This window comes from Lissotriton vulgaris, chromosome 2_1 (assembly GCF_964263255.1).
Source record: "Lissotriton vulgaris chromosome 2_1, aLisVul1.2, whole genome shotgun sequence".
Lineage (NCBI taxonomy): Eukaryota > Metazoa > Chordata > Amphibia > Caudata > Salamandridae > Lissotriton > Lissotriton vulgaris.
Window position 1 is genome coordinate 505,235,333 of NC_141687.1, and position 15,041 is coordinate 505,250,373.

Consider the following 15,041-nt stretch of genomic DNA (forward strand, 5'->3'; position numbering starts at 1 on the left):
TCTAGACAACCAAACAATAGTGGGATTAGGTCTGCCTGGATGGGCCATAAAGTAGCAGGACAAGGGCAGAGCCTGGCAAATCCCCACTTGCCAATGAATAAGCTCTGCTCTGCCTTCACACAAAGGACTTGTCATCCCTGCATTGTTGGTGTAGCCAGCTTGGAGCCAGGTTTAAGGAAACAAGGTCACCCCCGTAGTAGGACCAGGGGTAAAGTATGATACCTTTGGAAACAGTGGCCTAAGGAGAGGCCTATGGGGTCCTCTAGCAGCCTGGGCTGAGTAGTTTTAAGAAAAGAAATTAATCAGTTTAACCACTTTCATAAGGGGTACTAGGTGGACTGAATTACTTCAATTGCACGGACACAAGATTTAGGGTGGTTATGACAACAGATTTATTATCTCCATAAATTGGCTTATGATATACATTCTTTGTGGTATTTTGTGCTCACAGAAGCATTAAAAGTATGTCAAGTGAAGGTGTGTGGTTGAGATATTAAAATTACATCGCATTGTACAACAATCTTGGTTTTCAAAACTCCACAATTAAATGAGAGCAATACTGGAGTTTTTGTTGGGAGGGTCGACGGTGTTTCAATCTCAGAGTACTGAGATCATCATCAGGAAGTGAGCCTGTGAGCACTAACGATCCTGTCACTGTTTGTGGCTGGATAGGTGTTGGTAATCCAGGGAGGTAACTGATGGGTAGAATATCTTCAATTGGCGCTGTCACTCGTGCGCAAGATCCCTTTGACAAAAGATTTGAGAGACCCGGGGGGGGGTCAGGGGAGATGGAGGAGTGGGGCCCGAGAGAATGTTGGTCCTGAGATGATTCACTTGAGTGTAGAAGACTAAATCTTTGGGTGAGGACCGGCGTAGCCCGTGCCCATCCAGGAATGAATCCTGGCCGTCTCCCCCGACCCCCTGCAGTTTGGAGCCAGGGCAGGGAAGTCCGGAAACTTCAAGCACTTCTACGGGAATTCTCTAGAAAGCTCTCCTTCTTCAAAAGAAGGCACCACGCATACAAATAGGACCCTCAGACCCACTTTTCAGTTCAATTTCAGACTGCCTGCTGCTGTCCACAAGACTGCTTTGCTGTGCCTGGACATACTGCTTTGCTTTGGAGGCTGCCTTTAACTCTAGGAGTCCCTCCTGCCGCTTCTGCCCTGTTTTATTTTTTGAACCCTGGACTACCAATGTGACTCCAAAGGCTATTTGGCTGGCCTCCCGATCAGAGCCTTAGGGACAGAAATGGCTCCAACTACCTTGAACCTGCACCCTTGCCTAGCCCGAGTGAGTCTTAACTCCCCATGTTGCTCCCCTTCTGTCTTGGACTCTTGGTGGTGGTGCTATAAGTGTCCATATTACCTTAAATCCCAAACTTGGGACTTAAAAAATATGGATAATAACAAATCTGAGAACCGAGAGAAGATAGGGACCAACTTGCTCATCTATCTGCCAAAGGTGCATTGCCAGTTGGCCTGACTACACTAACTCCTGCTACGTTCTTCTCCGCAACAATAAATCCTGTTCAACCATCCTTCGGCAAAGGGATATCCTGCCTCGTGGAACTCTCATTGGCTAGAGCCTCAAGTCTCTTCCTGCTGGAGATTTCCAACTTCTATAAAGTACGAACATAGGAATCTTCACCATGACTTCAGTCAGCGGCTCCCCAATAAGGAAGTTTACTCCACGAACAACGTTTGCACCCTTACCCAACTGAACTTTACCTTCTCAGAACAATTTCTTTTGTGGGATTTCTTTTAAGTCTGAAGATAAGCGCCATCTGGGCCCAATTCACTTTTTGTATTCAAATCGCGCTCCATCGGGGTCAGCTATATTTTCCTACTTTGACCCAGTCTTGGGCGACTAGATATGAGAGTTTACGTCTTTTGGGCACTCTTTTTTCCTTAACTTTTAAAAAACCATGAATCTAGTTCTACCAATTGGATTTTTTGTTGTTTTGGTGTCAAATAATTTATTACAATTTAATCAATGTTTAAAAAAATACTTTGGGATTTTTCTTGTGTTCTCACTTTACTACTGTTTGTGTGCTGCATAAATACTTTACACATCACCTCTAAGTCAAACCTGACTGCTTTTGGGTCAATCTACCAGAGGGTTGTGCACAGGTTCATTTAGTGAATTTTGTGGTTCACCTTGAAAGGGATTGTAGCTGTTGCTTGAGCAGAGGTCACCCATGGTTGTTACATGTATGCTGGGGCTGGGTCATTGTGCAAATTGGTTGCAATAAGGACAACTTGCAAGTCTGTATCACCCAAGGTCAGTCTCTAACTAATAAATATCATCATATCAGAGTGCACTGGATATATATGCGGTGGTCGCTGATCATATGTATTGGCTTTGCCCTGGTATGTGGAGATTTTTCCTTCATTTGTGTGCTCTATTTGCCATTTGGGGCTATATCTATACATGATGATGGTGGCTGGGCAAATGACCGGGTTCTCTCTTCAAGTTCGATAGCCATATGAGGTCACTTGTGTGGTTTCATCATGGAGTCAAAGGGCTTGTGATAAATTGACACTCATGAACAACTGGGAATTTACTTGCCATAACCTTCTACAGTTCTACTGTGCTATTACGAACGTTTGGTACGGAAACTCTATTCTACCCATATTCATCTAGCTCTTCTCTTGTGAAATCTTAGCAGATCTCCCCAATATTACTGTCCTTAAAATAGTAAAAAAATCTTTTGCACATTAATAAGGAATAAACACAGGTTAAAAGGAAGTGGTTCAGCTGTTGATACTGGAGTTTACTCGTTCGCTCACTGAACTATTCTGTATCCCTGCCATGAGACAAGTGCTTGTATGCTGATAAAAAATGTTTAAAAAAGAAAATAAGGACGTGGTTTGGAGGAAGTGTAAGCCAGCATTTTGCAAATTCCACTGCCTAGAATTCCTTTTCATTTCAGCATGCACACATACTGAATTATACAAAGCTAATTTATACGTACCCAAAAGAATGTTGCCACAGATCCAAAACGGCTGCCATAGTAGGATTTATTAAGTTCAAATTTTCCTTTATAAAGTTGAGATTTGTCAAAAACGACTTGTTCCAAGGTTTTGGTACAACCTCCAGTCTGTAAAATAAGAAACTGTTTCAATGTAAAGCATTTCAGATAGGTTAATATTTTCATGGTTTAATTTAATATTATGTGGCATAAAATGTAGTTATTGAGTAACATTTGTGAAACAGCATTTTCAGTTCAGTGACTAAAATGTCAAAACTGGGAATCAAATGAGTGTGATAATTAACAACATTTGTTTCAAGGCCATCACTTATCATACTTAAGGCAGAATACATTGTTCGCCCGAAAAAGAGCCAGAAATTAGTGCATCAATGTCCCATGCCACTTAAACTTAACTGGACATATCTCTGTTGTATAATTGTTAATACACAAAACCGGGTGGAGGAGCTAGAGGTTATAGTATCATGGCAATTTTTTACATGTAAATGGTATCAACAAGATTAGCATGTTTTAGACCCTCCAATATTTCTGAAATACTCCCTGCTGACCAGCCAACAGCTGCCTCTCTGACACCTACCACTTCCCAGATGTAAAAATTTCCCAATTCTAGAGTTCCAGATGCATCTTCAAACCCTTTCTATTATTTAGAAAAGGTACACGCTGTTGTTATTTAGCAAAAGGAACAAGTTACTTGTTTTTGGTAAAGCACTATCTGGTAGAGACAATATCTAGCTGCAGATTTCTTACCTTTAAATTTCCCAGGTGTCAGACTGGATCCGGATACATTTGCGTGAGTCAGTTCCTTTTCACTTTTTCCACACCAGAAGCGCAGAGCCATGAAGTGAACTGACTTGTGTGTGTTACAACTAGGGCCCTGAAAAGGGAGCAACCCTAGCCCTAGAAAATGATCCGCAGAGCGGGGAGGTATGGGAGGATCTGTAAGGAATCTGAATCTAGATATTGTCTCTACCAGATAATGCGTTACTGAAGGTAAGTAACTTGTTCATCTGATAGAGACTTCTAGCTGCAGATTCCTTACCTTCTAATTGAAAGCCAAGCCATACCATACTGGCAGTGGTATGTGGGCAGATATGCTAGATTAAAAAGTCCTGCAGGACCAAACGGGTGAAATGCCCATCCCTACAGACCTAACTGTCCAAGCAGGAGTGCTTGGCAAATGTGTGCAGAGATGCCCTATTTGCAACCTGGGACATATGCAAAACGGAAACCCTACGAGCCAGTGCCATGGTCACAGCCTTTCCCCTGGTGGAATGAGCTCGGAAGCCCTTAGGGTGCACCTCCCTAGCCAGGGCATAGCAGATTTTAACACCGATGACGAACCAGCACGAAATGGTTTGTGTCTGTACTGCCCAATTTTTATTTAACTCCCACATAACTCACTAAGAGTTGGTCGTTCACCCGGAACTCTTTTGTGCAGTCAAGGCAGAACAACACTCCTCATCCTTAAAGGTATGCTGGGGAGCAAAAAATGTGGGCAGCGTGACCAACTGACCCAGATGGAATGGGGTCACCTCCTTTGGATGGAATGTGGCATTGGTGAGAAGCATGTCATCAGATAGGGAGGCTTGAATGACAAAGCCTGTAATTCACTCACCCTCCGGGCAGATGTTATTGTCACTAGAAAAGTTGTATTGATTGTAAGCAGTCGGAGGGGATAATTCTGTAAAGGCTCAAAGGGAGCACACATGAGATTTGTGAGAACCAGATTGAGGTCCCAGTGTGGCATGATAAAGCGTGTAGGTGGAAGGGAAATATCCATTACAAAGCAGTCATTATATCGCACTGCTTTTACAACGCAGCTGTTACAACACAAGTGCCTTTACATCGCATGCCATTACAACGCATGCCCTCACAACGCATGTCACTACAACAAAAGCCTTTACAACGCATGCCATTACAACGCATGCCACTACAACCCATGCCTTTACAATGTATGCCATTACACCGCATTATAAAGTAAGTAATAGAGATGTTTTAGTTTTTGGGGTGGGTATGGAGTTTGGGATAGATGTGAATAGTAATTTTTACCCAAACACTATCCAACACTTTACCTACTGTTGCTCTCACTGGAGTGGGAATAGTAATTTTTACCCCTATAGTATGTGACACTTACCAGAAAATATAAAGCGTTGTAATGATATGCGTTGTAATGGAATGTGTTGTAATGGTAGTTTTAAAAATGCATTGTAATGACATGTATTGTAAAATCCTGCGATGTAATGGTAGTTGCGAGGTAAAAGCCATGTTGTAAAACCACGCGTTGTAATTGTTTTTGTTGTAACATCATATATTCTAGGTGGAAACATGTGTACAAGCTTGTTTAAGAACCTATTTACAATAGGGGATTTAAACAAGGAGGGTTGGTCCGCGAGCCGCAAGAAAGCGGACAGACCAGAAAGATAACCCTTGAGACTACTCAAAGCAGAGCCCTGCCGGGCAAGGGTAAGTATATTAGATAGAGAAGCAGACAGAGATTCAATAGAAATTTCAGTACAACATTTTGAATTCTTTGCCAACCACAGGCATATACAGTTTTAGTGGAAGCCGTCTGGCCACTAAAATAACATTATACACTTCTGGAAGAAGGTCTAAAGCTATCTTCTGTCGCCACTGAATCTCCACGCAAGTAGGCAGAGTGCTGACAGGTTTGGGTGGAGGACCCTCCCCTGCTGCTGAGACAGAAGATCCTCGCGAAGAGGCACCCTGATCAGAGGTTTGATGCTCAATCGAAGAAGCTCTGGATACCACTCTCAATGCCCAGTCCACAGCTTCAAGAATTACTGGGACCCAGTCGTTCTTGATCTTCTTGAGAACAATGGCAGAAATGGTAAGGGCAGGAAGGCATACAGGAGGCTTGAGCTCCACTGGCTATGAAAAGCACCACATAGCAATAGCTGCCTTGGAAACTCCAGCACACAAAATGGCTGACATTGCACATTCTCTTTGATGCAAACAGATCTAACCAAGGCTCACCCCACAGCTAAAGAGACCTTGTGCCACCTCCAACTAGAGGTGCCATTTGCGATCCGCTAAGCATTCAGTGAACCTTCAAGGTATTGAACCACCAGGGTTATGCCCTGCTGTTTCAGCCATGCCCAGAGATGCAGGGCCTCTCAACAAAGGGTCCACAACCCCACCCCACCCTGCTTGTTGCAGTATCACATGGGGGTGGTGTTGTCGTGAACACCTGCACTAACTTCCTCATGACAGGGGGAAGAAATCCTTTCAATACTAGCCTGATCGCCCGAAGCTCCAACAAACTGATGTGAAGCCCCGACTCAGCCAGATACCAGTGTCCCCTGCTCTCCACCCCTCCCAGATGTCCGCCCCATACCAGGATTGACACCTATATCACTACTGTGAGATCTGGTTGGGATTGTGTTAGATCTGGGGGTCTCTAGTTGGCAATGGTATTCACCTTTGTCCAAATAGGGACCCTTACTTCTAAGTCAGGATAAGGGGATTACACTCCTAAATAACCCCTGCTCACCCCCTTGGTAGATTGGCATGAGCAGACAGGCTCATCTCAGAGGCACTGTGTTAAGCATTTGTGAATATACACAGTAATACAGTGAAAACACTACAGATGGACACAACACAGGTTTTATAAAAATAAGTATTCTTTATATAGACTTAACACAAGACCCCAAACGACAAAAATCCACAATACTTTACTTCTGATTGACTTAAAGATGGTAAAAGTTACTTAGTTCAAGCTGGTGATAAATGCAACAGCGTTCTCACAAAACTACCTGGATGAGCAACGCAAAATGAACAAAAGGCTCGCAAAAGGGGAGATGTGTCGGTTCCGTGATCCAGGGAGATAATGCGTCGCGCCTCAATGCATGCGCAAAGTAGGGGATGCGTCGTGATCCTTACCGGTGCGGAGATGATGCATAGGTTCTCGGCTTTGGGTCCGGTTGCGATGCGCAAGATGGTGCCTCGATGCGATGCGACAATCCTGGTGCGATGTGATAAGATGGTGCCCTTGATGCGATGATGCGCCGATGATGCGTAGACACCCTGGCAGCCTTGGGACGACTCTGTACTTCGGAGCCGCAACAGGTCCTGCGACATGCTTCCCTGGTGATGCGATGGTGACCCTCTCAATAGCGTCACACTTCTCCGGTGATGCGACAGCAGGCAGCTTCGTCGAAGACACGCTTCCTGGGAGATGCGGCGGCGGCACGCTTCTCCAGCGATGCGGCGATCTCAGCTGCGGCGGTGTCATGCTTCTTCTCGTTGCGTCGCACTTCCAGCTCCCAGCAACACGGAGGCTTCTGCAGTTAGAGTTCCCAGCAAGGAAATTCAGAGGGGAGCTGGAGATGAATCCTTTTGTCCCTGAGACTTCAGCAGGAGGCAAGCGCAAATTCAAGCCCTTGGAGAATATTCTGTAAGATGATGAAAGTCCTTAAAAAGTTCCTTCTCCTTTCCCTTGTCAAAAAAGAAACCACTGCAGGCCAACCCAGCAAACAGCACACTGGCAGAGGGGCAGTCCAAAATTCCTGCAGCTTCCTTGGTTCTTCTCCTTGGCAAAAGGTACGTCTTGTTCTCAGAAGTGATCTAAAGTTCTTGGGTCTGAGTCCCATTATTTATACTACTTTTCTCTTTGTTCTCTGGAGGCAGAGAGGGCTTAGCCTAGTCCAAACAAGTTCCTGAGCACTTTGTCTACAGGACTCCTTCTTTCCTTTCACAGTGCAAGGCAAAAACATCAGACGCCCCACAGTAGGTGGAGCCTGCGTTGTGGAGGGAAAGCTCAGCCCTGGAGCACTTTGTTGACATGATTCCTTCTCTTCTTTCACAGTGCAGGGCAGAGACATCAGACACACCACAGGAGGTGGAGCCAGCATTGTAGAGGGAAGGCCCAACCCTATTCAGGTCCCAGGTGCAATTCCTCCCTCCCATCTAGATGCAGATCTCCCTATTCACCACTCGGCTGACTCATTAGGTCTCCTGGAATCCCCCAGCCCTGTTACTAAAAACTCCAGACAAGGAATACACAACCTAGCAGAGGCAGGCTTTGGATAGTTAGGCAAGAAAATACCAACTTTCTAAAAGTGGTATTTTCAAACACAGATTGTTAACCACATGGCTGCTGGCAGTTTTCCCGTCCTGTGCTGGAAAATGCCATTTTAGTGGCACCATGACGAGCTCAGCTCGTCATCAGCACACGACACCCGTGGGTGATGACGAGCTGAGCTCGTCATCAGCATCGAAAGGGTTAAACCCAACTTTGCTAAAAGATGTATTTTATCATTCTGAGTTCAGGCATACTAAATTCGAATTTCTACCATGTTCCCTGAGTCAGTTAGGATTATAAAATGTAATAATCTAACTTCCCATTCTACCCTATGGAGAACAGGTAGCCTTGCAATAGTGAAAAACGAAAATGGCTGTAATTCACTATTAGGACATGCTACACACACCAAAGCATGTCCTTCCTTATCCCTACAATGCACCCTGCCCTTGGGCCTACCATAGGGGTGTCTGATTTGAAGAAAAGAGAAGGTTTAGGGACTGGCAAGTGGGTGCACTTGCTATGTCGACATGGCAGTCACAGACTGCACACAGGCCTTGCAATGGCAGACCTGAGACACACTTTACAAGCTGCTTCTGTGGGTGGCACAACCAGTGCTGCAAGCCCACCAGCAGCATTTGATTGACAAGCCCTGGGCACCCATGGTGCACTGTACTAGGATTTGAGTCTTTTGAAGTTCCCTCTGAGATCTGGACTACATCGGACAGATTCCCCTGATGCTGCTCCCACTGCAGAGCCTGCATACAGTATCTGACATGATTTACCAACAGGATGTCGGAAGGCATGAGTCCCAGGTGCCTCAGAGTCATTCTCACCGAAATCCAAGATAGAGGCTGCAACATCGGTATCATAACCCTCAATTTCCTGCACTCACTGCTCGGGAGGATAAGCCCAAAACTACACTGTGCCCAGAACAGCTCAGATGAAAGGGAGCATCTGAGAAGGTGTCAGGTGTGACTTCGGCATGTTTATAGTGAAGCCCAGCGAATGCAGGAGATCCCACATAGTCTGGTGGTGGGATATGACCATCTGGGGCGAGGACGCCTTGAACATCCAGTTGTCAAAGAAGACGGACACACCTAACCTGAGGAGATGAGCTGCAACCACTGCCATCAGCCTGGTGAACAACCGAGGGGAGCTGGTAAGGCCAAAGGGTAGCACTGTGAATTAAAAGTGCGTGTGGCCTACCTTGAACTGCAGGTAACACCTGTGGGCAGGCAGGATAGGAATGTAGAAATATGCATCCTGCAAGTCCAACTCAATCAGTCAGTCTCCTAGGTTTAGGGCTGACTAGACCTGAGCCAAAGTGAGTATCTTGAATTTCTCCTTTTTGAAGAAGAGATTGCCAGTCTGAAGGTCCAGAATGGGACGTAGACGTTTGTTCTTTTTCTATATCAAACCGGACTGGGAGTAACAACCACAGCCTATTTCTGACATCGGAACCTTTTCCATAGCTCGCTTAGCCAAGGGAGTTGCAACTTGCTCTTGGAGTAAAACTAGATGATCCTCCGCCAACCATTCTTTAATTGGCGTTAAAGGAGGAGGAAAAGAAAGAAAGAGAATAGCCTTTCTGAATGATCTGCAAGGCCCATTTGTCCAATTTTATGGACCTCAAACGGAGGAGATGGTGTTGACTTTTCCCTCCAACTGGAGTGGCATGGTCTTGAGGAACCAAACTAGAAATTCTTGGAGGCTGCAGCAGCTAGGGAATGGGTGGCAGATGACTTCTGGCTACCATTCCCACGAGGTCGGAATGAACCACATCAACGCACAACTTGGGGAGCCTGCGCAGGATGGTGGCTGGGATATGGCTGATGTGATTGAAAACCCCTTGCAATGCAACAAAAGGAGCGAAAGCTAGACTAGTTACTAGGCATAGCAAAGATTCTTTGAAGCACTCCAAAGCTGGGTCCACTTTCTCACCGAAAAAGACAAGTCATGTCAAATGACATGTCCAAGAGGTTAGCATGAACATCACCTGGGAAGCTAGATGTTCCCAGCCATGTGTGGCGCCTTTAGGCCGTCGTCCACGAAATCGCTCTACCAAGCAAGTCAGTCGTATCAAAGCCACACCTAATGGTGAACTTTGCTGCATCTCTCTCATCTTTTACTGCTTGGGAGAGGACAGCCCGGGCCCTCTCCAGGACCTGTGGCAGCACTAGCGCAACCGTTTCCCAAAGTGTGTGCGAGAAATGGCCCAATAAGCATTCAGTGTTCCCCGACCACAAAGCCAGGCTGCTGGAAGAAAATATCTTCCCAAGTGCATCCAGCCTCTTGGATTCCCCACCTAAAGGAGCAGGATGGAATGCAACATGGGACATTGAAGCCTTCAAGCTCTCAGGGGTGGGGTGCTGGCTGAGGAAATTTGGATCGCCCAGTGCAGAGCGGTGTCAAAATGCTATTGTCCTGTTCACAGGAGCTCCTGTGCTAGGATTTGACTTTGTCCCTAGAAGAATATCTGCCAGTGCATCATTAGAGGGCAAAAGTGGGTTGGACGAGGAATCCCAAGGCTGAAGCACCTCAGTCAAGAAACGAGTCTCGACCTGCACCAAGGGTAGCTCCAGGTCAAGGACCTCTGTAGCCCTCCCCGCCACCATGGTGTAAGATTACCCATCACCCTAGTCACACTAGGTGTAGAGAGCATGCAAGGATCTGGAGATGTGTCCGGTACACTGGCTTTTCCAAGGTCCTCATACAATTCCAATTGTCCATGATGGTCCAACTAGTATTCCAAAGGGTCCCGGGACCCTACCCAATCCTCACCTATACCTGAAACCTCTTCAAAATGAACTGACAACGAAGTAGAATCTCTAGACTCTGTTGGGGCCAGGGTCGACTTCGACCGACATCGATACAACTCTGAGTTGTGGTCAAACATCAGGATAGGGCTGGCATCAGAGGAACAGACTTCAGGGCTTGTGCTGGGGAAAGCCGTGCTGGCACCACCGCTGCAATCCGGAATCGGATCCATGAGACCACACTGGGACCAGAGCTGTTGGCATGAAATCTAAAGGGGCCTCTCCCGAACACTGGGGGCCCACTTAAATATGAGATGCATGGCCTCGTAAAAGTCTTTAATCTGAGCAGGGGCTGTTGCAGCTCCCGGAACTTGGGGGAGGCGGGCGTCGACCCCTGTAACGATTCGGCGGAAACGTGCCTAGAGCATCGATGCACCTTACCTGTTTCATTGATAGACGATGGATGAGGTGAAGTCAAAGTCTGTTTGGGCTTCTAGTTCTCCTTATGCCTCTTCTTCAAGTGTCCCGACTACCTTGAACGCAAAAAAGAGGAATTAGGGCTCCTGGAACAGTTCCACGACCTTCTCTTCTTCGATCGGAACAGGGATCTCTGAGGAATCGCACTTGATGGTGTTGACTGCCGGGCCACAAGGAGCTTCAAAGATCGCTCCCACAAAGCCTTTGGCGCCATGGCCCAGCAATCTGAGCGCGACTTTAAGTTTGTGGTCACGCTCGGGACATCACAAGCAGATGAGATGGGGGTCGGTTATCGAGATGATGTGGTGACAGGTGCCACAAGGCTTTAACCATGGATGTCTAGAAGTCATCCCTCAACACACAAGAAAGAATCTCTCGACAAAATGTCTAAAAAAAAAGTCTGTCAAAAAGAAACAGAAGGGTAGCACTTAACTGCTGAGGAAATAAAAGAACTGACGTCCGCGAGCTTTGGTGGCACCTATATAGGTCGCTGTGACATCACAACCGACGCCAACAATCCTGGTGATGTCATTTCGAGCCAAATGGTCCCACAGGACGGCGCACAGGGGTACTGCTCCTGCAAAGGTTTCTGAATCCAGTCTGACGCCTGGGAAATTCAAAGGTAAGGAATCTGCAGCTAGAAGTCTCTATCAGATATTTAACTCTATTAAGAAAATGGCAAAATATAGACAATTCTCATGTCTGTCAAATTATTTAGACCATTTGAAAACTTTTCAATTGATTTGTTGTAGCTGTGAATTACACTATTATTGCAACTTAAATATTCTGTTAAATGGCAATATTTTCAAAATTCTATAAGAAATGTAAGTTAACTGCAATAGTTAAAAGTTATACTACAACACTTTGAAGTTGCAAAAGTATTCATAATTTATAGACACACTGGGCCTACGCTTGTTTCACTTACTGTTGCTAAATTGCAGCAGTAGCTTTGTATTATCAATACAAAGTAGGAATAAAACAACTAATCCGTTACATGGCATGTATAGAGCAGTGATATGTTTTCCACGGCACTTAAATTTGTTAATGGATTTAATTTAATCCCTCATGTTCTCAAGGTGATAATCAGAAATGATATTTAAAAAACCAAAAAGTACGCCGATAGAAAATGACTGTAAAATATTGAACATTTATGTTATTAACCATTTTGTTTTACAAAGGTAGTGCAATAACATCATTATATCAATACAATTAAACTTAAATTAGATAATTTTGTAAAATAAATTACGATGGTTGAAACTATGGAACTAAAAACTGTCATAATTGTTTAGGACTCCACTACACTTAAACCATGGCCCTGTCTTTTATCATTTAAACATAACTGTGTGTGTTTATTGTGTGGAAAAACCATATGATCCTTCCTATCTACAGGACACTATTGGAAACTGACCTAAACCAATCTAACGTGTACAAATACCCTGCAAATCCATTAAATTTGATGGAGTTCAAAAAAGGGATGAAAGGAGTTTAAACCTCATTTAATATGTTAGCAGAGTCAATGGTCCAGATGTAAAAAAAAGTTGCACATTTTATCTCAGGCGAAAATTCTTATATTTGCAGCAAATGTCTGCTTTCTTAGAATTAGCACCGATACCAGAGGTACTCCTATAGAAGTGAGACTTAAAGCGAGAGATTATGAAGTTGTAGAGAATGTTAGAGTCAAATCAGTAGCCTGTCTAGTTTTCAAAATACTGGGGTAGAAAACGTGTGGGGTTAAGGAGGATTGGTGCACTTCCAATGGAGCTGCAAAGATCAACCACCAAAGAAAAAATCATTGATACACATGGAAGGCACTGTAAATCATTCTTTCACCAGGGGGTTAAGGCACTAGCAAAGGTCCATAGACCCAGCCTGTTGACTTCTTCCCGTAACCATACAGGACAGTCCACCTTTACACTACACATGTCTGCAAGATTAAACTTATGAGGGCATCATAAGGTTCACAACAAAAACATAGTACTACGAGAAACATTAGCATGGTGGCCTTTTTCTATTTAGAATTCTCCAAAAAGTTACTGTCCGATTGGAATTCCTAAGCTGGACAAAAGTCGAGGTTGGATAACTGGTCTAGTGTCAAACGTTTTCCCAATGGGGAGGGGGACAAAACATGAATGTCCACATTTCCTGATTAGCTCTGCCCTGACCCTCAGCTCAGGTCAGACCCGATTAACAAAGATGTCCTGGCCCCAAACAGTGGAGACTGGGTCTCCAGTTATGTGCAGACGGTACCTTACTACATACGGGAGAACCTTGACTCTAGGTACTCTGGAAGATGGATATCACAAGTGATTGTGGTAGGCACTCAGTTTCTACAAATAACAAATGTAACTCAACAATTTTCCTGATTTAGATGGTCAAAAGGCAATATCTTTTTGGGGATCCTTTAGGATTGACAAGTACTGGACATGGTAGAAAAAGATAGGATCAAGGAAAGAGTGTAACTCTTCATAAAATACAATATACGTTTGTGCCTGGGCAACCTGGAAACAGAGTTGAACCAATGAAGAAGGATCCAATTATCACACTTAGCTAGAGCAGAGTTATAAAAAAAGAAATTCTACGGAAGCTGCTCTATCTCTTTCAAAATAATCACTAATAATCACCAAGATTGTGGGGCTATCCATAGACTATCCATAGACTGGCTCTTAGAACCTTTTGGCCTTCATAAGGAGTGGCCCAGTGTTTAGGCCGATATTTACTGAATGTGACAAAATCCAGCTCTGCTGGGTCAGAATTGATAGGATCCGATAAATAACTCCCAATTAAGAGAAAAAATTCAATAACATATGCATTTGGGTGCTTAACACACTAAAATCTGTGTGTTCTAATAATTTTAGGGCATTTTTACTGGATAAATACATTTCTGTAAGTCTGACCTGTTGAGATTTATTGGCGAAAACTTTGGGAGTGAGGTGTTCGCCACCACACTCTAAACTGCGATATGAGTGGTATGAAAAGTTACAGCATTTATCGCAATTAACGCAGCCACTCATAATGAGGGCCTTAGTAGCAAATGTATTAAGAGCAACAGGGTTACCCAACATCAGAAACTACCAGTAAGGAACACAGGCAGCATTTAAAAAAAACCTGGGTCAAATAAAAACCCTCCGGGGGGAAAACAAGTTCTGTTACCTTATACATGGAAAGGTAGTTAGGAGAGTGCTCCAGACCTGTATGAAGACTGTAAAAAACAGGGCATGGTGACGATTCCAAGACCAAAAGGCCTAAAATAAAACACTGACAGCAAAATCACTGCTATTATGGGTGGGCACATAGCAAGGGAGATCTCATGGATGGAATGCTTTAAAAAGTGGGATCTGGTAAGAAAACTCAATGCTAGATGACCTGAAGAAAAGGAAAGTGTGCAGAATATGCGTAAGCCTCATACGGAAATCGTGTGGACTCTCCCAAATACACCATGCATTCCAAAGCTGTATCGGAGTTCTAGCCATGCCGTCAGTTTCACCAGTACACATTGTCCTAATGTTTCAACCTCCAGTTTATCTGAATCATTTGAGAGAGACAGATGATTGTGGTGTGCACATTACATGACATACAAGACACAGCAAGGCACAATTGTATCTAAGGGCGCAAGCAATTAGGGACAATGGGTGACTTATTGAACTTACCTTACCTGTACTTTGCTATTTAAGATGGGACTTATAGCTTAGATCAGAATGCTTGAACTGCAGTGGGATGTGACGGAGACCTAATACATATTGTATATTGTAATACATATTGCCTTTTGATTAAGAATCAC

At 44.5% G+C, this 15,041-nt stretch overlaps 1 protein-coding gene across 1 annotated transcript in view; it reads right to left on the reverse strand.

Annotated features, from left to right (window-relative positions):
- DNAH7 (dynein axonemal heavy chain 7) overlaps positions 1 to 15,041 on the reverse strand; it is a 1,812,153-nt gene that overhangs the window by 1,573,265 nt on the left and 223,847 nt on the right. Inside the window, exon 8 of the mRNA XM_086955398.1 lies at positions 2,975 to 3,100. Coding sequence (XP_086811524.1) covers positions 2,975 to 3,100 — 126 coding nt within the window. The remainder of the gene's footprint in view (positions 1 to 2,974; positions 3,101 to 15,041) is intronic.